Consider the following 24,386-nt stretch of genomic DNA (forward strand, 5'->3'; position numbering starts at 1 on the left):
TATTAAAAAAGCGAAAAGATAAAATTTTCTCCATAAATTATTCGATATCACTTAAAGAGTATTCTTTGTTGGTTAAAGTCTAGAGAACAACTTTGTTTATATCACAGAGAACTTTGTTTATATCACAAGGTTTCATAACTACACATTTTTGAACTTCATTTAAGTCCTCTAAGTCTAAGACCTAAGATGATATTTCAAATTTCAATTAACTAAAAGAAAGAAGAATGTTGATCATAACCTTAAAATTAAAAATTTGAAATGAATATTAAATTAATTGTAAATATAGTGTAATTTAAAGTATTAAAATGAATTGTATAATTCCCGGTCCAAATTTAAAAGGTAACTCAAATATTCTAAACAGACTTTTATTCTGACAAAATCTTTTACAGTATTTTCAAAAGCACTTCACGCACTGGCAAAAATTGGGGATGACTTGTATGTTGAAGCAACTAAGGAACGATTATGTCTCGTTACTTTAAATCTAAGAAAAACTGTGTGTGTTCGACTCCATCTACTAGAAATATTCTTTTCGAATTATGAAATTGAGGATAACCAGTTAGGTGACAAAACACAAACAGTGTCATGTAAAATTCATATGAAAACGTTGTTACCTTTGTTTAAAGGGCACAACTTAGATAAAAAGGTAATATCACTATATATTATGTGCAAATTAGAGAATATTTGAATGCCACAAAAGTAGTATTGAGGTAAAAAATGTGAAAAATAACAAAGATTTTCTATTATCTTTCAAATAACTGGGTGACTTTATCGCTAAACTATATATTAACAATATTTATTTCAGTTAGACTATGTAAAAATTGAATATGAACACAACAATGATTTTATAATATTCAAAATGAAATATAAATGTGATGACATTTTGATGACACACAATCTTCGTTTGATGGAATCAGAAACTTTAACCATAGACATTTCATCTGAGTCAGGTTGCAATACTATCCTAACAACCAGTACATTTTACAATCAGCTTCTAAATATGTTCAGTAATAGTGATGATGAAATCTTGTTTGAAGTTACCAAAAGCCAAGCAATTATTAGGAATTATTATGTAGGTGAGTAGGTATGTATACAGTGAGTGATAATTGTGTAGCAAATATCAATGAAAAGGCCATAGAGTTAAATTATGTTAACATATTTCATGCAATGGTTTTTAATATAGATAAATAAAACAACTGTGGGAATTAAATTTGAAGTATATCAATGAAATATCTTTATCCACTGTTTTGTTGGTTTTTTGTATATGATTATAGTAGTACTGCTCTTTTTGGCGAATTTTTTCTAAATGGTTATTTTTTCCAAAAATGTTTGTTTAAGGGTAATTTAATTAATTGAGGGGTAATTTTTGACACATTATTTTATAAAATTTGTGATTATTTTGAGAAAATATCCATATGAATAATAAAAAAATTGTATAAACATCAGCAAAATGTAATTAATTATCAGAAAAAGTAAAAATAAATGTAGGTTTATGTGCTTTTTAATAGTGTATTGGTTTATATTCTATTCTTTTTGTATAACAAGCAATTGAAACAATTAAAAAGGATAAACAATATAATCTTGCGAGAATCTTCCTGATGTAGAAATTTTTTATTTTTTTTTGAAGATCTCTTCTTAAGACTAATAAGTTCAGTTTTTCTGTCTAGCAAAATACCAGTTCAAATCATGATTGAGTAGCCTGAAAGATTCTTATGATGTATAGTTTGCCTTTACCAAACTCTGTGGCTTCCATCTTTTTGAGTTTAAAATCGCATTCCTTTAAGTATCCTGTATGTGTTTGAGCACTAGATAGATAGGTAGATAGAATTCATTTCTCTAGAAATTTATACAAGGTATACAACATTACACAAATTTATCTGACTTGTCAAAAAATATATATCATTATACAAATGAAGACTACAGGGGAAAAACACTGTAATTCAATTATTAAAATTTTTGGAAAACACGATTTTTAGATTCAAAACTTCATAATTCATTAATAAACATGCTAAAACACTGTTGTATTGAGTATTTGACAACTCATATACAGAGTATGATATTATAAAACTGAAATTGCCATGTACAGTAGGTAACAAGAGAAATTAAAAAAAAAACAACCAAAGGACTGGAGGAGAAAGGCAAAAACACTGTAATTGACAAAATATAATATTAATTCAACGAAAGAAAAAAATAAACAGAACTTGATTTGTTTAACTTAACTAAAGCTAAAAACATTAATATTATTTGTTAAATGAATCAATAACATTGTAAAATTCTTAAGATAAAAAATAAGTCATGTTTTTTTAGCTGATCAAAATACATTCTTCCTTTTTCTGAACAACATTTTTTTAAAACTTAGAGATCTTTGTATTTTGCCATTGGAATGGGCAGTGACTCAGTATAGGATCGAAAAGGAAAAACGTATTATTTTCCAGTATACGGTGGTTCCTTACCAGTCACTTTTTTGGTAATGGCAGCAGAAACCATTGTTCCGTTGTAGGTGTTTCTGAGATAAATTAGTCTGGGATGTTTCTTTGAAATGCTTAATTCTCTTATTGGTCTAGTTTTAAAAGGTGCTTTTGTAGCATACATAGGTGCAAGAAAAGTGTCCCAGCTACGCACCAAGTAGTTATCAACCACTTCTACTCTATAAGGCACTGGTTTTTGACAAGCCAATTGTAACACTGCTTCCCAATCTTCTGGGGTTTCTGCTGCGCTTTTTTGGTTAACGATACCAAAATCTTTATCCGTCTCCATGTAGGAGTGACCTCTTATTGGAAAGGTCACTAAAATAGAGTCAAATCTGTTTATTTTATGGACAAAATAATGTAGAAACCGGAATACTGTCCAATTTTTATTTTGGCCTCCACACGAATCACAGAAAATCACTAAGTTACGAACTTCAGGAGGAAGCTGGATTGTCACATAATCATACAGAAATGAACAAACTTCATTGGCACCCTTTCGAGCTACGAGTCTCAGGGTATGAGTACATAACATCATCATTATCACTAAGTTGATGGGCATTAAAGGAGTAGAAGGACAACTGCCTTTTATAATACACGTCGTTACTCGTAATATTAGGCATTGGAAGGTTTTTATTATAGTCCATGGCTATGACTTCATATTCTCTTGAGGTCCTTGCTCATAGTTTAGCTTTTGTTTTTCATTTGTAAAATGTCTGTGCTTTCAGCAAGTGAAGTTTCTGCCCTGTTTTAAGTTTATTAATTAATTTTTCATGGTTACATTACTTTATTTTTATTTTGGAAGCATCACAAATGCTGCAAGTGTTGGTTCTGGGATACCCAAAGGAGATACTAAAGTGTGTGTTGAATGTTTTTCTATATACTTCATAGCACACTGTTCTATTGGGATGTTTCTCAAGGAACATTTTGTACATCTGTTAAGAGCAACAAAAGCTTTTTGACAAACCTGAACGTCTTTTGCAGGTGATGTATGCCCCTCATCATTAGTTACCGCAAGGTGAATTTTGTAATAAAAAGAGTTACAAGACTTAAGTTACAATTCTCTTCGTCTTTTCTTGGCTTTCTTTGAGTTACAAGTATGGATATTAGACCACCCAAATACACATTTTGCTCGTCCCTATTCAGCATAGAATTAAAATTACGAATAATTGTATTTCTTTGTTCAACAGTTATATTTTCAAAACACTGATAACGTTTGCAACGGCAGTACTCGCCTGTTTCGTATCTATCGCTACATCACGTATTCGCCCAAAACGTTTTCGTTTTCTTGTAGTTTTTGACTGTAAAGCCTCTTCAATTTCACTGTCCCCACTTTACATATTAATAAACAATAGTTCAAACTTACTAAACGTTAAAAAACAAACTGTGATTATGATAATAATGATACTAAAATAAACAAATTGTATGAATGCTGAACACTGACTGAGATTTTCCGTTGTAAATTGTCCCTGTGGGCAGGCCCATTGAGCACCTAAATCTGACTTATAGCATTGTTGTCTAGTTTAACCTTGACTTGCAGCGCTCTTCCATTGTACAGCATTATTGTATTTGTTTCTAACGTTTGACTTATTGCACTTTTATTTTGTTTGATAATTGGTGATTGTACTACTTGTATCCAAGTATTGAAAAATGTATTCATCAAAAAATCGATAAAAATTAACTTACAGCGTTTTTCCCCTGTAGTCTTCAAATGTAGGTATACACACATTAAAGGTTTAGTACATTAAAAATTATATTAAAAAAAAATACATTGCAAAATATACATTAAAAATTTAAAAATTCTCCAATACTGTAAAAATCATGGCTAACTAGAAATGTTTTTAGATTTTGTTCAAAGCATTTAATAGGGCCAAGATGCATCTTATGTGTCACCGACATGTCACAGAACTTAATAAAACATTAGCTAGGAGCATGCTGTGCGACTTCCGGCGGGAAGTCGCACAGGCGAGAAAAAGGTTGATGCATGTTGTCGTTTGTTTTGTATAAAGTCATTGCACCATCTCAATCATCTATGAGATTTTGAAAGATCAAAGATTATTAGTTTCTTGTAAAAGTAACTTCTGGGCCTTGAGTTACACCATTTCTTTTATGCTTTGTTTAAGTTTCAAACATTAGTATCTGGTTGATTCAGTGCACTTCATCCATCTTCTACTGACAAAATATGTCTTTCCTTAATGAAAGTTATTGTACCTATTTGTATTAGAATGTGTATGTTTTAACTACTGACTTACTTTTATCAATTTTAGGCGCCCCTGTTCGACCAAAGTCTGTAAGAAGTCAAGTAAGCCCAAATGGGTCAGAATTCACGATATTTCAAATAGACCAAGAAACGACAATCAATTTTTCATTGAAACCATTTCGAACTGCTATACAGTTTGCAGAAGGATTCAATTTGAATATTAGTCTTAACTTTGAAGCCGGAGGAAAGTAAGGATTCTCTTTTAAATATACTGTAATATATTAAAACTTTTGTCAAATTTGTTTTAGGCCTCTTTCTGTGGTGATGAAAAACCCCACCTTCGAAATGAACTTTCTAATAGCAACATTAAATCCTTACAACGATAACCAAAGTACAATCACGACGTCTATACCGGCAAAAATAACACAAGCAAATAGTGATGGTGCCCATGATATAACCACAGATGATCAAGAAGCACTACTCAATGAAAATTGGGACGATTTCAGTGTAGATACCAATAAAACATCAACAAAATCGACAGATAAGAGGAATAAGAAGATATTTAGTTTTCGTGAAATATCAGAAAAGGATAAGACAAGAAGCAGCATTAATAGTGATGAAAACTGTGATAACAATCATAACTCACCGATGGAAATGGACCAAGATGTTGTACAGAGATCTCCCGAATCACCTACGAGAAAAAGAGCCAAGCTGGTATTTGGAAAATGTTTTGAATCAACGTTTTCAAGAGATAATCTCGGTAGTGTCTTAGCGCCAAACTCAGACTCAGAATAGAGAGTGCAGCTACTCAAAAAAAAACTGTTATTTCTTCATCAGTTTATTTGTTATAACATATTAGTGAGATGTCACTCTCTATGTAGAGGTTAGGTTAATAATTTATTTTATAAATATTCCAAATAATTCAGGACTGAACATTATAGTGTAATGTAGGCACAACATTGTATATTTTATAAGTGGGTAATTACAGCTTCTTGTTGATCTTAAGCTATTCAGTTTCCAATAGCCTTATCAGATCGTTATATTAAAATTTTGACAACACTGCCAGTTCTCTAGAATATTTTAATCCTTTCATTCGTCTTCGAGTCTTTTATGTTGTGATACCCATTCTTATTTTCAATGATCTTCTCCAAAATTAAAGAAAATCTCTATTTGTTTTATTTTTAGTCAAGTGGGGATACTTGAATGTTGAATGACAAGACAGGACACTTGTAGTTAATGAATATTATTATTAATTATTAAGTGCAAAATTATTAAATGTAAAAATGTATATAAACGACAGTATCAGCTAGGTTTAATTAAATTAAGCCTTTTAGGTTTGTAGTAAGAGTGTCGATTAATTTATATTTTGTAAATATATATTTTTTATCAAATCAAAAAACACTTTTTTCCATTTATTTATCAACGCATATTAAAGTGTTTGTATAAATCCTTCACATCTTGAGCTGAATATATGAGCTCTAACAAGTATATAATTATATACAATGGGGACAAATTAAAATATATAACAAATTCAGGCGTTCAACTGTAAATATATTTTTTTAATAGTTATGATAATAATGCTATATAAGCAATATTTTAAATGCCATACAGTATTTACAGATAAAATTTCATACTCAATGATTACAAATCATCCTAATACTGCTTTGTCATTACTTTTAAAGTTTTATAATAAATTCTTATTAACAAGGTCTATTCCACATCAGTGAGAGCATATAATAATAGTACCTATATTACAACCACTGAAAAATGTAGAAATGTGGTAGAACTATGGACCCATTTCATTGTCATCATGTATGGGAAAAATAACAGAAAATCTTGGATTTTCTACTGGAAGCAGGCTCCCCGTGTGAAATCGGACCGCTCAAGTAGAATACCTTCACGCCTTCTGCTTGTCTGAAAAGGCGACGAAATGAAACAGCTGTCCACTACTCAAATTCCTAACCTGTCCCTATGTGATAACAAAAACTCTCAACTATCATACGACACCCACCTCTACTCTACCTATCATACACGTCCTGATACCCAAACCTATACCCGAGGAGAAAACCTCCACTAATACAAAAAACAGTGGAAAAACTACTGAGAACAAATGGATATGCATAGAACAGGCGGCTATGCACCATTCTAATATATCGCCACCCTAACCTCAAGGTGTAACACCATCGTGCCGAAGAAGTGCATGGCCCAAAGGGAAAAGTGGGTCTCAAGCGATGCCCTATAGGGCATGCTATGGAGGTTATAGGCGAAGAGAGGCTGGCGACATTAGTGGAAGAGGAAGAAAAGGACAGTCGGGAGGAGAAAAATGAGGAGCCAAAGGAGAACGAAGGGGAAAACGAGGACATAGGTGAAACAGTGGAGAAGATTGGCAGTAGAAAAGAAACGGGGGAGAGTAATGACGAGAGTAAATGGACGACCAACAATAACAGAAAAAAAGGAAATCGCACGGAGAGAAAGACATAGGAGCTGGTGGAAATAAGAATGAAAGTAAAATCAATTTAAAAAGAAGTGAAACAGGGAAAGGAATGTCAAAAATGAGGGGATGCTTCGACGAGTTAGGAAACCTAACAAAGACGGTGGCAAATACGAAGAATGAGATCAAAAAGGGAGCCGCAAAGGTACGGCAGATTTGGTGCGAAATGAAAAGAAATATTAGAGAGTTAATGTATAGTGCTACAGAGGATATTGAGAAGAGGGAAGGTATAAGAAGATGCGTATCAATAATAGGGACGCAAACAAAAATAACCGTAGCAACAACTACGAGGTGCGTAGGGACACAGGTAGAAGTAAATTGGGAAGAGGACCAAGAATCACAAAGAAAAAGGATTGAGGAACTACATAAGAAAATAGAGACGGCGAAAGCACTGAGGTAATCATCACAAAACCGAAGGACAAGCCATATGCTGAACTTGTAAAAAAGTTAAAGGAGGAGCTAGGAGAAAGAGAGGATGTCGTCATAAACAAAGTTAGACAAACCAGACAAGAAGGTGTGGTCCTGGCACTAGATGGAGGCAGGAAAATGGCGGAACAAGTCAGGAATTTCAAGCTCAAGTTCAAGCTGTACCCGCTGTATGAGGAACTCTGGTCAGGAAGCTTGAGGTTACCCGAGAGCTGTTGTCACCCGGCCATTGGCATGGAGTGGAGTGGGATGCCGAAGCTGATCGAGCTATACCTTTTACCGTAGACGAAATCAACGAAGCGTTGAGTGCACTAAAGACACGAAAGGCTCCGGGACTCGATGGAATACCACCAGAAGGGGTGAAACGCATTGGCAGTATGGAGCCGACGTGGCTTTTGGAACACATGAATGTACTGCTTGAAACTCAGCGATTTCCGGCAAATTGGAAGATCTCGAGGTTCGTGTTACTCCCAAAGAGGGAAAATAAGTATCGACCTGTTTGACGTCCGGAATGCTTTCAACACATTAACTGGAATGCCGAAGTGGAACTTGGTATATGACGGGGTTGTGAGCCAACAATACGGAGAGGGTGTAACCCCTTTCGCATTTGCGGACGACCTCTCTATGCTGATAGTGGCGCGGGACAGGGACGACTTTATCTTTGGTGCACAGCGTTCATGCAACCAAGTCGAGGAATGGACGAAAATGCATGAGCTAGAATTGGCTGCGGGTAAGACCGAGGCTATAATTCTCAAGAGGCCAAGGAAAAGGGTCGGGATAACATTCGAATGTGCAGGAAAGAGAGTGGTTCCAAATAAATGCGTGAGGTGTTTAGGGGTGACTCTGAGTCAAAACGGAAAGTGGAGGGAGCACGTAAAAGCGGTGAGGTCCGCCGCGTTGGGGTGGATCATGCCCAACATCGGAGGGCCCAATACTGAGAGGAGGAGGGCCCTGCATTCTGTTGTGCAATCGATTGTCCTCTACGCTGCGCCTGTTTGGGGTATTGCAGTTTTAACACATACGTACAGAAAGCAGCTCACCCGAGCAGATAGAAAGAGTCTATTGAGGGTGGCGTGTGCATACAGAACAGTCTCTGCCGAGGCGTTGGAAGTTATCACAGGGTGTATTCCTATGCACGTGCCAGTGAAGGAAAGAGGAAGAATATACGAGATAAGAAATGAAGACTTAGCAACACAATATTTAAAAAAAGAAGAAAGGGAGAGGTCCATAATGGTGTGGCAAGAGGAATGGGACGAGATGAGAAGGGTGGCGCAGTGGACGAAGTCGTTGATTCCTAATCTGAGAAGATGGATAGATTGTGGGCACCGGCGTTTGGACTACTTCGTGACCTAGATGCTCACAGGACATGGTTGGTTCATACTTTTACAGATTTGGAAGGGCAGAAAATGATAAATGCCTGTATTGTGAAATATCGGACACTGTCTCACACACTCTATCGGTATGCAATAGATGGATAGGTGAGAGGAGCCTGCTTGAGAGAGAGCTAGGTAGTAGGGTGCAATCAGTCACGGAACTGGTGGCGGAGATGCTTAGGTCGTCAGATCGGTGGAGAGCAGTTCAGAAATATGTAAGGAGAACATTGGAGAAAAAGGAATAAGAAGAAAGGCGACCCGAAGGAAGACAGGGTGCCCAGAAACAAACAAGAAGATAAGGCAGAATGAGAAGGGGTGAGATTGAACATGAAAAAAGTTAAGCGCAGGGATATCCACTAAGCTCCATATTATTCAACATCTATAACAAATTCCACTAGGTATGGCTCAATTAATTCAATATGCAGATTATATAGTTATGACAATAGTAGGTGAAGATCTAGTTCAATTAATAAGAGAGATAAATAATAATTTAAATAATATTCATGCTTGGGCAACTGAACATAACTTACAAATTTCTATTAACAAATCATCTGCTATGTTGTTCAGAAAAAAGAAAAGTTACAAATATATTCCTCATATTATATATAATAATAATATAATTCACTGGTCTGAATCGGTTAAATATTTAGGAGCTAATTTAAATGGGTTTTTAAACTGGTCAGATTTAATCTGGAACACTTAAAATAAATCGGGAAAGGGTCTTATAGTGAAGATCCCACTGCAGGATCACTACGTTCATCAAACTCACATTTTTACATACATTTAAAATTAGGAGAATACATTGAGAATAGGTTGCCAGTCAAAAAGTGGCCGCAAATATTTTTAATTCAATTAATAGTAATAAGTTTTTGACAAATATTTTATTTCATTCAGGACTAAAATATCTAGTGGAACCAATCAATATTATATCATCTAACGTTACCAAAACAGAGTTTTATAGTCAACGAAAGTTTTATACATACATGGATGAGAGAATATACTTACATGGATAGATAGTGATGGTTCAGTGGACCCCATATTAAATACTTCTTCAGATATGGGCGTAGGGGAGAGGCGGGAACAGTGACACACAGGGAACAGTGACACATTTAAAATCCTAGTAGAAAATATGTTAGCAAGTTGGTGATATTGTGGAATTTTACAGTTGGTATAATAAGAATACTACTTGTCTTATAAAAAGTTGACAGAATCTGTTGTGTTTGGAGAAAATCGCATGTTTGTGTTTTGTTAGTGCAGAAGTATTTTGTCAAGGGTGTTTTTAGTTGTTTACTACGAGGAAACAAACCTGAATTATTGGATTGTGTTCTGGGTCGTATAAAATGTAAGTAATAGCAATAAAATTTCTTTAAAATCTTTGTAGATTAACAAAAAAATTTACAAATTTTTGTATAAAACAGCATTGTGGGTACAGTGACACGAATATTGATAGGGAACAGTGACACGATGTGTCACTGTACCCTTCTTGTGAATTTCATAAAATCTTGACAGCAAATGAGTGCTGGAAAATCATATTAGGGTCTAAGAAGCTTTTGTTAATTATGAATTTACATTACAGATGGTACGTCAGAAGAAAACGGATAAGACAGTGGGTAGATTCAATGAAGATTCTATGAGGGAAGCAGTCAATCTAGTTATCAGTGGTATATCAATTCGTCAAGCTGCTAGAGAGAAAAACTTAAGCTTTAAAACCGTAAGCAGATACGTAAAGAAATACAGAGATGATCCCCAATGCCGAATGGCTCCTAACTATAAAATAAACCAAATATTTTCTTTGGAACTAGAGGAAGCTCTCGTTGATTATATCATAACGTGTTCAAAAATGTTTTACAGTTTAACAATTACCGATTGTCGCAAACTTTCATATGACTTAGCGAAAGCAAATAAATTAAAAATTCCAAAAAATTGGGAGGAGGAAAAAAAAGCTTCAGTCGACTGGTATAAAGGATTTCGCCATAGACATCGTACAATATCCTTAAGAACTCCAGAGGGATGTAGTCTAGCAAGAGCAGCAGGATTCAATAAAGAAAATGTAAACTTATTTTTTAATAAGTTGGAAATAGTTTTGCAGCGACATCCAAATTTTTCAAATGGATTCAGAATTTACAATTTAGACGAAACCGGAACTTTGACAGTTCAAAACAATTCGACAAAGGTGCTAGCCAAAAAAGGCACTAGACAAGTGTCTAAAATTCAAAGCAGTGAAAGAGGTACACTTGTTACCACATGCTGCATTGTAAGTGCAAATGGAAGTGCAATCCCACCCGTAATGGTATTTCCGAGAGTCCATTTTAAAAGCCATATGTTGGCAGGAGCGCCATGTGGGACGTTAGGCTTGGCTACGAAAGCAGGATGGATGAACACAGAATGTTTTATTGAAGTTTTAAAACATTTCATTAAACATACTTGTAGTTCAAAAGCTAACCCTTCACTATTAATCATGGACAACCATGAGAGCCATATATCTCTTGAAGCTATCATTCTGTGCAAAGATAATGGGGTCACTGTTTTGACTGTGCCTCCTCATTGCACCCATCGGTTGCAACCATTAGATGTGGGTCTGCTAAAACCGTTTCATATATTTTACAACGATGCTTTAAGTTCGTGGGAAAAAGCTAATCCGGGCACACCTGTGACAATCTACCATGTAGCATCATTTGTGGGACTCGCTTACCCCAGATCTATGACACCTGTAAATATATCGGCAGCTTTTAAAAAAACTGGAATATTTCCCTTTGACCGTCACGTATTTAAGGATGATGATTATTTCGCAAGCCAAGTTACAGAACGACCATTAGTTAATTCACCAAATATTGATCCAAAACCATCTACCTCGACAGGAGGTACCACAGATAACTCTATCAAGAACCAGGACGTAACTCCATTACAGAAATTATCACCTTCATCCACAAGTGGAAGAAAATTGACATTTGTAAGTCCATCAGCTATTCGTGAATATCCAAAAAAAAGTCTGACAATTTCGGTTAAAACTAGAAGAAAAAAAGGCAAGACTATGATTGCTACTGACACTCCAGAGAAAAACGAAATTGAAAGTAATAGAGCCAAAAAAGCGAAAACAGTTAAAAGAAGCATAATCTCAGAAGACATTAAAAACAATGATGATGTTATTGAGTCGGAAGACGAAGATGGTAAAACTTATAGTCTCCATAATTCTGACACGTCAAAGGGAAGTGAAATATTTTCAGATAGTGATGATGAAGACCTATGTGATTTGACATTAGATCCAGCCAAAATTTGCGACATTAAGATCAATGATTTCTTATTAGTGAGACTCAAATATGAAGCCCATTCCAATAAAGAAATCGAAAAATATTATATTGGGAAAGTTGTGGTGATAAACACCATTGGTACGATGGAAGTCAGTTTTTTACGTAAAAATTCAAAAAATGTCACATGCTTTGTGTTTCCATGTGTCACAGACATTGGTGTTATATTCAACAACCAGATTATAAAAATTTTGGACCATCCAAAAATTAGCAGGGGTCGACACTTTTTTCCTAATGTTAAAACGGACTTGATTTCATAGAAAACAACAAGCATTTATAATATTTTTCTATAGATCAATAATAAAGATACGTTTTTATTGTTTAATTAGTCCTAAATAATAATACTTACATATTACAGTTGAAAAATGTCTTTGTGTCAGTGTACCCTTCATACCAGGGAACACTGACACAATGCAAAGTTTCAGACTTTTTTTTTAAATCTATTTGTTTTCTTAATTTATAGCAATGTAGTCATTCATGATGTATTTGCAACACAATAACACGTCCAAATTGATATTTGCAAGTAAAATCCTATTAATGGTCTAGCGATGACAGAAATTCAAATTTTTCTGTGTCACTGTACCCACCTCTCCCCTACATATCCCTTCTTCAGAGTATAATTGAATCACTTATTTCGAAAAGGGCATTAGTCACAAAAAGTAAGTTTTAAATTCATTTCCTTTGTATCTTTATGAAACAGAACAACAGTTTAAAACTGAAGCATTTGTCGAAATAGTTCATACAAATTTTCTAAGAAATCAACAACAAAGCACTGCATACGATACTTTGATAGCTGTTAACATTGAACCTGGTGGAATTGACTTCCTTTATGCTGGGGATAGACAGAAAAAGATTACTAATTTTATTGTTATTGGCAAGGATCAGATCGTAGTAGCCCTAGCGTTGGCTTCATCTGGAACTTTATTTTAAGGCAAATCTTGCCTTAAAATTACTATTAAACATACAAATTAATGAAACACCAGATTGCGACATCGCCCAAAAATAGAGAAATGGCAAAGATTTTACAGGTATGTAAATTAATTGTTGGGGATGAATGTACATTGGCCCATGAGGGGTCATTACAGGGACTGGACACAACTTGAAAGATATTTGTGACAATCAAAAACATTTTTGGTGGAGCTATGATTCTATTTTCAGACTGTTTCTTATTTAATAATTATTCCCCGATTAAGTGCTGCGGGTGAACTAAATGCATGCCTAACATCATCCACTTTGGGGCGGCATCTCTAGATGCTCCAAATGACAAATAGCATGTGAGTGTTTTTGTGTTAAGATCAAAATGCAATTATGTTTTCGAAGCAGTTGTTAGGAAGTAAATAGATATATTGGAAGTGGTAAAGTTGCTATTGAAACCTAGACCATATTCATTTCATTACTCAGAGATTCCTGTTACTTAAGAGCTTATTAAACTTTTTCTGCAGGTCAGCTAGTATATATATATACTAGCTGACCATATATATATATATATATATATATATATATATATATATATATATATATATATATATATATATATATATATATATATATATATATATATGCAAATTCTTCACATTACACATAAAACAGAAGTACACTAAAACTTTTTCCTAATACACAGCATATTCAATTAAAACATTTTTAATACACCATTTCATATACAAAACATCAAAAAGTATCAAGGAAGTCTTAATTTTCTTCCTTTCTTGTATTTGAACAGAGCTTTCGTTTTGACCCTAGAATAAATAAAAACCAAACCACTCAAATTTGTGTTTTTTTATTTAACATTGCTAACAATCACAAAAAAATCTTGGGTAATATAGTCAACAAATAGAGCTAATTTTCAGGTATAAGCATTCTCTAAGTCAAAATACTTGCCAGTCTGTTTTATGAAGATAATTTAAAAATACATAATATTGTAGGTTGTTCTAATATAAAACTCACTTTAATATCCACAATTATAACAAAAACTCTTTCAATAGCAAAGACTTTAAGAGAAAAAAACTACAAAACAACAACACAATGCCATAACTTTTGTTTCATGGAAACCAATTACATAAATACTTATTGATTAATGGCACATCAAATACAAACATTCTAATTGTTACTTTAAAAACACGGCAGATCTAGCAAATCATAAAAATATAACAACACAGCAACATTCATAAAAATATATATAAATGCCATATCAAAAACCATATATCTAACATATCTATGATTATTCAGTGATTTAATAAATCCTCTTAAATGTTTAGACTACCATTTTTTAATCAGCCACAAACTCAATTAGTATTTAAGAAGAACAATACAAGCTGGACAAAAAGATGGCGAATTAAACAATATATTGATTAATAATGACAAACTACTATTGAATCAAGCAATATACTGGGAAACCACACATTCATTAGCATATTGGTTTTACTGAACACATGTAACAAATGAGAGTCCAAACCACCTTTTATTAAATCTGACAACCATGCACTCTAGTTATGCTGAATGTTGCTTCTTAGGTTTAACTTTTAATTCTTCTTTACAGTTCTCATACAACCCTTTGAGACCAAAAACATTAGTAACATTTTCTTCAGTAAAAGAGAATTTGATCAGTTTTCCTTTAGTATCAGCCATTGGTCTCCTTATTACTTCTTTTCCGTCTTGGAATAAAATTACAGAAGGTAACTGTTTGCTCATGCTACTATCATTTACATGGTACTTCTGCCCAGCATCTGGGTACCTTCCTATATCTATTTTACCAAATTTCAGATTTTCTATATTATATATAGTACTAAGTTTAGAAAACACTGGTGCAAAGTTCACACAAGCTGGATTCCAAACTGCATAGAAGGTAACAATCCATGTAACCTTTTTGTCTCTCTGCAATTCTTCATCCAGTCCTTGAACACCTCTGAAGTACGTCACATTGTCAGGACCTGAGTAGGTAGGCTCAGGAAATAACAATGCTCCCACTGAAAACATAAAGTTAATTAAACCAGGGTGTACAGCACAAACATACATAAATATCACCAAAGATGAGGTGTACTTTTTAACAAATCAATCTCATCTATACTTACAAATGAACACTATTCCATAGACAATTCCCATAAAAAGATCCGCACTGAACCATAAAATTAAATTAGCCACTTTGGTATAAATGAAACTAGAAGACAAATAATTTATCATAGAAACACTGCCTGCTTTTCTAGTCCTTATTGCTATAACTATAATAAGAAAGAATAAAATCTCCGTTTCTCTCTGGAACAAAAGAAAACATTTAACTATGGTCAGTTAGCTATAATAAGTATAACCTACCCCCTCAAATTCACAACCACTTGTGACAAATAAATAATTGCATACTCCTGGTGTTCTTTTCAAAGCAACATAGGATAGACTTAATAATATATTAAATATATAATACGGTTTAAGAACTTGCTTTAAATCTTGCTTGAAAGACATTTTTAATTTAAAATTCTCAACTAATTGGCAAATTTATGTCTTAGATTTAATTCATTATTATTTATTTAAAGACAGGATGACAGCTGACAGGAAGATTCGATTTGACAGTGAATTAAGTGTTAAGTGACATATTATGTCTGTCAATGTCCGTCATTGTGAAGTGGTGTGAAGTCAGCAATGTAAGCATTTAATACATCAATCATAGACGGAGGAACTTTATATACTAGAGGGATTTAAAATTTACCGAAAGTTACTGTTAAATTAATTTAATGACTCATTTAAATAAATTTAATAAAGAGGAACGTGGAAAACGTATATAAGTGCTGCATATAAAACATCATATTATACACCGCATCTATAATATACATTCACTAGAATGTGGCCTGATTCTAACGTATCGGGATTCTAGAATGTATGATGTTCTACTAATATGCTTCTGTTTTGTCACACCAAAAATATTTTAAAGATTTATTTTGATATTATGAATGCATATGAAAAATTCAAAATAAAACGTTTTAAGATCCACAAAATGGTACACTACAAATAAGCTATAGTATCGTGTTATCGTGCCACTTAGTAACAAATAGACTTCGGTTTAATAGTCGTCATCGTTGCTCCACGGGTGGTGTTAGGAATATTTATTATTTTTTTTATCATGTTACCCAAAATTTCCCGTTGCTACTGTTCTATAGATTATGTCAGATATAATTTTAAAATTTCAAAAAAAAAACTGTCACCGATTAGGGAAAAATTTAAATAATTTAGTAGACAGCAAAAGAACAGAATTTGAGTTGTTTTTTCGCAAATAAAAACAGTTTACTACAAATCCGTCAATTTCTGGCTGTACAATAAAGACAAATTCCCAACAGATGGTAACAACTAAAAACTGATTGATTTTTTCTATCTTAATATAATCGTTATTTCCCTCCCTTTCATTTGCTATGTCGCATGTTAGGATTCGATCAGTTGTTTACTTTATACTCAGCCAGAGGCCTTCTTTAAGTCAATAAATCAAAATTTGGTTTATAGTAAATCTATTTTTATACATATTGTCATATGACATCTCGTATGTCGCTATACGTTAATTAATAACTTTGTTTTGTAGTGCACTTTTGGTAGTCGCCTTGTTTGTTTTTTCTATCTTAATATATTCGTTAAACCCTTTCGATTTATTTGATTTGTCGCATGTTAGGATTCGATCAGTTGTTTATTTTGTACTCAGTCAGAGGCCTTCTTCAGGTCAATAGAGCTTATGCCTTACAGTGTGTCTATTATCATCGATACTCTCATGTGATATCTCGTGTGACGTTATAAGTTCATTAATAACGAACTTTGTTTTTTTTTCTTTCTTAATGTAATCTTTATCCCCTCTCATTTCATTTAACGCATCACGCTCCAATCGGACCAATAACAACGGATATATGCTGTAATGCCAGAGCTGATATTTTCATTTCGGACAGACAGAATTATATATATATATATATATATATATATATATATATATATATATATATATATATATATATATATATATATATATATACATATTATTTGTGAATGATGAGCAATGAGTGTTTTTTAATAATATATATAGGGTTTTTATCGCGGTTCTCAAAGAATTAGTTTGTAAGCACTTTTTGAAATTATCTTTATTATATCTATTATGAAACACACATATATATCTAACATAACCAATGTAAAATTTAAGATAAACTATCTTTAAATTTAAAATTCTTATGAAACTAATTAAATTATATAGATAATGTAAATTTTAAACAAACTATCTTTAAAATTGAAATTCTTATGATACTAACAAAATTATATTAACAAAATTTTGTACCTTTCTTTAACTGAATGCCTAAATGAAAATGTTCTCCAAAATAAAGATTTTAATCACCACTCAATGTTTTCGTTCTCAGCCTCGGTTATCTTTGTTTTTGTGAAATTACCTTTTCCAATTATCAGTTTCCACCAATTTAAAATATTTTTCTTCTTAACAGCATTTATAGTTATTCTTCTTTTCAATATACCAATATCCAATCACCAAATATAATATATAATTTTAATTTTCAATTAATACTTTCTTCCATTATCCAATTACCATTTTTACATAACATAATTTTTAATCTTCAATAATATTATCTTTATACTGTTTATTAATCTTCATTGAACTTATTATATTGAACATCTGGACCTTGTGACTGACTATCTTGAACTTATTGAACAATTGACTTCACTAACTAAATGTGTCTATCTTCTAACTAACTTTCTTACTAACTGACTGCCATCTGACTGAACTGGTAACTGATCTTAAATCCAAATCACCGGGTATTTATATCTTTCTCCATGTTCCAGAATCATCTGGCAAGAAATCATATTCGAATTGTTCTATATGATTGTTCTCGAAAAAGTATATGTCCTGGTTATGTCCATTTCACAGACATAACCATATTCGAGAACGTTCTACCGTAAACAAAGGTTAAATTCTGTATTCTAGAGAATTCCTTTCTTTTCTATCGAGAATTTTGTTGACATTTAGGCTTTTCAGATCAGAATATACACTTAAATCAGTAACTATATATAAATTAAACATTTTAAACTAACATATTATTATAACCCCACTTTATATTCCTAATTATTAATTTCTGTAACTTATGACACTTATTCAAAGTAGGTATATCTGGTTGCCTATGCACATGGCTCACTTAAATATATTTACAATATTATAATTATAAAAATAAAAGTTTATTACACTTATTATATGCTAATTTCTTAAGAATACCCTCATATAAATAATTTTTATAAAATTCTCTAGTATATAACTTATAAATTATTTTCTTTAAACACCAATCATCTCAATATATATATATATATATATATATATATATATATATATATATATATATATATATATATATATATATATATATATATATATTGATACTGTCATGTGATTTCTCGTATATCGCTATACGTTCATTAATAACTAAGATAAGATTTAGTGCCTATTTTTTTTTTCGTTTTCATCTCCTCTTTCATCTAACGCATCACTTGCTCCAATAGGACCAATAACAACGGAGATATGGTGTAATTTCGGCGCTGGCGTTTTCGTTACGGACAGATAGAATAAGCAAATTATATAGGGTAGAGGTAGAGGCACCACTTATGGCCACTACCCCACCTATGGCCATTTCACTATGATTCGTAGGATAATAAGCATGACGTCTATCAACAAATAAGCTTGAAGCTGCTAAAATGTTAAATAATTATATAGGAAGTGGGAACAGTGACAGAAATCTACCTCTAACTGATCCATTCATTTCATTGTTGATCTTTAAGTGGTAATGTGTTGCACGTGCCGAGCTAACTAACAAATTTTCTTAAGAAACATCTGATATCATCGTTTTAAATTCAATACGATATCATATTTTTTCTTCACTAGAAGTGAGAGATAAGGTAAATAGACACTTTTTATTTTATATTTTTTATGTATCATTATAATTAATAGTATGATATTTGAAGAAATGAAGGTGGCCATAAGTGGAAACCGAAAATCACTATTTACCTTCTTATGGCCAATGTGCTGGCCACAAGTAGGTAACGAAATCCACTTTTGGCCAGGTTACTTTTCTACTAATGTAGCATGTTCACATAAATATAGGTATTTTATTTCTTTTACTGAAAATGCCAAACGCACTAAAAGCAGAGTAGAAAAGTTAAAAATACCAACATTTCAGTACTCACCTTCAAAATTAAATTTAGCATTAAATTCCATATCCGAAGGAATGTCTGTGACCACAGCCAGTCGTCAATTTAAAGTTCCGAGAACTACTTTGCGTAATAAAATATCCGGAAAGTCTCCAAGAGATTCAGTGCACTGTGGATTCGATTCTCACTTGGGAAAAGAGACTGAAGACCTCCTAGTTGAATGGATATTAAATTGTGCAAAGATGGGGTTTCCAATTGATAAAGACAGGTTATTGAGTTCGGTACAAAAACTTGTGCGAGAGTCAAATATTAAAACTCTTTTTGTCAACGATCGTCCAGGCAAAAAATGGTATTACAGCTTCCTTAACAGGCACAAGCAACTGTCCCAGAAGAAAGTAGAATACATTCACGGTGGTAGAGGTGCAGTAACTGAAGAGAAAATACGTAAATGGTTCGACGAGGTTCATATGAATTTAAGCGATATAAGTGCTACCAGTGTTTTAGATCATCCAAAAAGGATTTACAATATGGATGAAACATGTTTTTGTTTAGCCCCAAAAAGTGGTACTGTAATTGGACCGCCAGGAAAAAACATCTATGATGAACAAACCTCATCAGATAAGGAAAATGTAACTACGGTTTTCACAGTAAATGCAGAAGGAAAATTCGCTCCTCCTTTGACACTTTTTTAATATGACCGAATTCCGTCCGCTGTATGTAAAGCAGCTCCTAAAGGTTGGGGATTAGGGAAAAGTGAAAGAGGCTGGATGGCTGCAGAATGTGTTTTTGAGTATTTTTCAAACGTTTTTGTCTCCTTCCTAAAGGAGTCTCAAATAGAGTTCCCCGTTCTTGTCTTTTTAGATGGACATAAATCCTATCTGACCCTATATTTAAGTAAATTTTGCAGAGAAAATTAAATAATTTTAATAGCATTGCCTCCTAATGCTACTCATATCCTCCAGCCTTTAGACGTCTCTGTGTTTGGGACTATAAAACAATACAAACAATACAGACAAACAAACAAAGATAGAAAACAATTGTCAGGAGATTACTAAATAATTTTTACCTATGGCACTGGCTCAGTTGATTGATGATCCAAAAATGACCTCTAATATAATATCGGGATTTAAAGTCATAGGTCTGTACCCTTTTTCAGAAAATAATGTGGACTACAGTAAAATTGTATTGAGAAAACCCGATATGTTTCAATAAAGGTATTAACATTGAAGTCAAAGTTTTCCTTAAATATTTAGAATCAAAAATTGATGTGGTTCTCCTAAACCAATTTAAGACAACAAAAAGAAGAAACCATGAATGGGAAGGTAATGTTGAAGATAAATCGCTGTACAATATTTGGTTTTAAATAGCAAACGAAGTAGAAATTCAACCAACCGAAAGTAGAGATCCGGTTCTGGCGAGAGAACATCCAGAACTGATAATAATGCTATGAAAATAATGCTTTCAAACATATATGTCCCCTGGTATCTACTACAAATGATAATATGATAAATGCTGTGTTTTCGGAATCTTAAAATTCTGATTATTTAGATGATCAAGTTCCGACCACATCGACTGCTAGCAATATTGTGATGGATAGCAGTTTTCGTCCAGATAAGGTAGAAGAAGTCAAACGTAATATTTTTTTTGCACAAAAACCGATTTCTTCAATAGTATTTTACAATATGCTCCTGTACCCTCAATAAAAAGAACCGGACTCAAAGAAAAAAAGAATACACACCAAGTGTTGTCACATCTGATAAGTGGGTGGAGTATCATGAAGAATGCGAGAAACTTAAAAATGATAAAGAAAAATAAAAGCAAGAAAGGAAACAGGCTCGAGAGCATAACAAATAGATGAAGTCACAAAAAAAATCGAAAAAATGGAACAAAAGACAACAAAACTTAAAACGACGAAACCTATAAAACACGATTTAGATTCAGGCTCTTCAGAAGAAGAATATGAAGACTGGGAGGAAACTGGTAGTAGTGGAGACGATGTTGACTTCATGGAACCAGAACCAGACAATATTCAAATGTACGATACCGATGATCTCAAATTGGGAGACTTTAGGCTTGCCAGATTTAAGAACAGGGTAAAAGATCGACGACAATATATAAATATGTTGCCAAAAATTATAGATGTCCTTCCATGGAAGAGTATGTGATACAATGTTTCAAAAGTGCTAATGAAGAGAAAACTGTGTTTTGTCCTATAGAAAATGACGTTTGCAGTATAGATAAAGGCGATATTTTGGGAAAACTACCCGAGCCTATTGTCCAGGAACAAGGAAGAAAATGTAAGACTATTTTTCCAGGACAATTAGACATTTATGAACAAATATGAAATTATAAGTACTATTTATAAAAGTTTTAATTATTATTTTCAATACTTTTTACTTATTTGTGTTACCATAAATTTGTTTTGTTTTACCTATTTTTGTAGTTCAATAAATATTTAAGCATAATTATCAACTTATCTCTATTTTTAACTAGTTCTTGGGTGGCCTAAAGTGGGGAAAGTGTATGGCCAAAAGTAGAAACACATGGCCAAAAGTAGGGATTTTTGTTGTTCAAAATATAAAAACATTATAATAATTTCATTATGAATTGAATCTTTATGATCAGTTGATCTCCTAGTAGAGCAGATTCGTAAGTAAAAATCGCGATTCGTAAGTAAATTTCTTGAGCGGAAAGATTTTATTTAAATCCTACATGTTTCTCAATAGAAAAATGATAAAAAAAGTTCTTAAAGTGGCCATAAGTGGTGCCTCTACCCTATATTGATGCTGTCATATGATATCGCGTATGTCAATATACATTCATTAATAACGAAAATAAGCTGTAGTGCTCTTTTGGTAGTCGCCTTGTTTATTTTTTTCTATCTTAATGTAATCGTTATCCCCTCCCTTTTCACTTAACGCATCACACGCTCCAATCCAACCAATAACAACGGATATATTACGTAATGCCGGCGATGGGGTTTTCATTACGGACAGACAGGCAGAATACGCAAATTATATATATTGATATTTTAACATAGGCGTACTACAACACATCTTGTCAATAATTTAATCAACTAAGAGTACTTAAAATATTTTTCTTTTTCTGTTTTAGAATACGCAAATGCTACTTATCAACCTAAATAATTAGAATGAATTTATTATAACAGTTACGTATAAAAAACCAAACAATTATGACTTACAATTTATTGTCATGCGAGGTCTGTTGCGCTTTCTTCTCTAAAAAATCAGGAATTATAAAAAGTCTAGTAAGATGGTTATTTGGGATGTGGATGATACGGATGAATATAGCCAAAAATAAAGAGAAATTGAAGATATTAGGCGACTTTGCGCTTAAAATTGGACGAAAGAAGCTAAAATAGATATAGATTCACCACCCTGTCATTCAGAGCATGTGGTTATATACAATTAATTTTAAAAAACTACTGAAGTACTTGTTGAGGTACAAAAAGGAGATAAACGTATATTACATTTAGATACCTACTGAAATTTAATTATTAAATTATGTACTTGAACAAAGAATACAATATACATAGAACGAAAAGATAAAATCGTAAAATAATTCCATTCACATGATCAGTTCTCAAAGATAATTTTTTGTATAAGAATTCAAGTACACCCAGTCAATAGTATTCAAGTTATAATTAATTAATATCTTTGAACATAAAAGTATTGATCAAATGCAAGTTATATGCATGACAATTTAGATTTATTATTATTCGACGGGTAATATAAAAAGGCGAAGAATTTTACTTTTAATATGCACCAAAAAAAATTTAAAAATCATTTTTATAATCAAATTCGTTTTGAAAACTTACTGTTATTTTTAACATATAAACAAATAGTTTTGAACTATTACTCGTAGACGAAATATGTTTTCATATTCAAAAAGCTGACAATCTTTCCACGAATTTAAAAGAAGAAAAAATACTCTGGGACTATTTTAAAGTCCCATTTTTTAGATTTAAAAACAAAGTTTTATTATATAATACTTCGGGGATAAACAATTTGAATAACTTTTAAACTAATTAATGCATCGAGTTGAAATTCTGAAAGCTTTTAAGTACTACAAGACCCCCTTTGAGAGCAATCACAAAAGTGTTAAGTTAATTTTTATAAAAGTTACAAACACTTAACGATTTTGACTTATTTTGCTGTTTTTGTAGCAACACATAATTAAAAAGTTTTGGAATAGGCTTTTTTAAAATTTTTCTATCTCTTAATAGTTAAAAGTTTCATCTATATCTAAGTATAAATAACGTAATAAAACGTAAGTATAGGTTTTCTTACTGTAGATAAATATTACCGGAAAAATAAATATCTGGTCATTGCAAAGTTCTGAGCACGGTTAAATGTTGCTTATTTTCCCTAAAGTATTAAGGAGATTTGATATTAAATATTAGTTTAAGAATATCATCATCATCATCATCTTTGGCACAACAATCCTCTGTGGATCTTGGCCTGCTCTAAGATTCATCGCCATTTTGTTTGATTTCTGGCGGTCTTAACCAGGCTCTATAGGAAGGGGGAAATGGAGAAACTTTCCCCCATTTTACCTATTATTTATGTCTATGAAAACCTATTATTTATGCCTATTATGTCCTTTAGGAGCTATACGTCACAGCTTAAAACAAGAAATAAATGATAGGTTAAAGAAAATCAAACAAGACGTGATAAAAACAACAGATGTTAATGACAAATGGAACATGGTACAGGAAACTTTAATAAAGGCAGGAGAAAAGCTACTGCAGACAAAAATAAGAAAAAAACAGAGATGGATGACTTCAGAAATCTTAGATCTAATTAAGGAAAGAAGGAAACATAAAGGCAGGAGTAAGGCAAAATACAAGGAACTACAAAGATTGATAGGAAAGGAAATAAAAGAGGCCAAATCCACCTGGTTTGCTAATCAATGCAGTGAAATAGAGGCATATGCTAAACAGTATGAGCT

At 32.6% G+C, this 24,386-nt stretch overlaps 2 protein-coding genes across 2 annotated transcripts; one reads left to right on the top strand and one right to left on the bottom strand.

The window, feature by feature from the left end:
• The first annotated feature begins 60 nt into the window (after positions 1–60).
• Rad9 (cell cycle checkpoint control protein Rad9) lies at positions 61–5,667 on the top strand. Its single transcript, XM_072537091.1, has 5 exons — positions 61–339; positions 390–643; positions 803–1,073; positions 4,730–4,910; positions 4,971–5,667. The coding sequence occupies exons 1-5, from the start codon at positions 306–308 to the stop codon at positions 5,455–5,457; spliced, it is 1,227 nt and encodes a 408-aa protein (XP_072393192.1). The 5' UTR covers positions 61–305; the 3' UTR covers positions 5,458–5,667.
• Positions 5,668–14,018: 8,351 nt separating this feature from the next.
• LOC140446246 (thioredoxin-related transmembrane protein 2 homolog) lies at positions 14,019–15,809 on the bottom strand. The gene is made up of 3 exons (XM_072538785.1): positions 15,564–15,809; positions 15,326–15,506; positions 14,019–15,220 (listed from the first exon to the last, which is right to left on the bottom strand). The coding sequence occupies exons 1-3, from the start codon at positions 15,705–15,707 to the stop codon at positions 14,745–14,747; spliced, it is 801 nt and encodes a 266-aa protein (XP_072394886.1). The 5' UTR covers positions 15,708–15,809; the 3' UTR covers positions 14,019–14,744.
• Between the last annotated feature and the right edge of the window lie 8,577 nt (positions 15,810–24,386).

Source organism: Diabrotica undecimpunctata, chromosome 7 (assembly GCF_040954645.1).
Source record: "Diabrotica undecimpunctata isolate CICGRU chromosome 7, icDiaUnde3, whole genome shotgun sequence".
In the NCBI taxonomy this organism is placed as follows: Eukaryota; Metazoa; Arthropoda; class Insecta; order Coleoptera; family Chrysomelidae; genus Diabrotica; species Diabrotica undecimpunctata.

What these genes read in the sequence shown, in the direction of transcription:
- Rad9 (XM_072537091.1), top strand. Translation starts at nt 306, where the DNA reads ATGAATTGTATAATTCCCGGTCCAAATTTAAAAG. An exon ending in TATTAGGAATTATTATGTAG is followed by an intron (nt 1,074 to 4,729) that starts GTGAGTAGGTAT and finishes TATCAATTTTAG; the next exon opens with GCGCCCCTGTTCGACCAAAG. An exon ending in AACTTTGAAGCCGGAGGAAA is followed by an intron (nt 4,911 to 4,970) that starts GTAAGGATTCTC and finishes AATTTGTTTTAG; the next exon opens with GCCTCTTTCTGTGGTGATGA.
- LOC140446246 (XM_072538785.1), bottom strand. Translation starts at nt 15,707, where the DNA reads ATGTCTTTCAAGCAAGATTTAAAGCAAGTTCTTAAACCGTATTATATA. An exon ending in GTGGTTGTGAATTTGAGGGG is followed by an intron (nt 15,507 to 15,563) that starts GTAGGTTATACT and finishes CTTTTGTTCCAG; the next exon opens with AGAGAAACGGAGATTTTATT. An exon ending in CTATGGAATAGTGTTCATTT is followed by an intron (nt 15,221 to 15,325) that starts GTAAGTATAGAT and finishes TTATGTTTTCAG; the next exon opens with TGGGAGCATTGTTATTTCCT.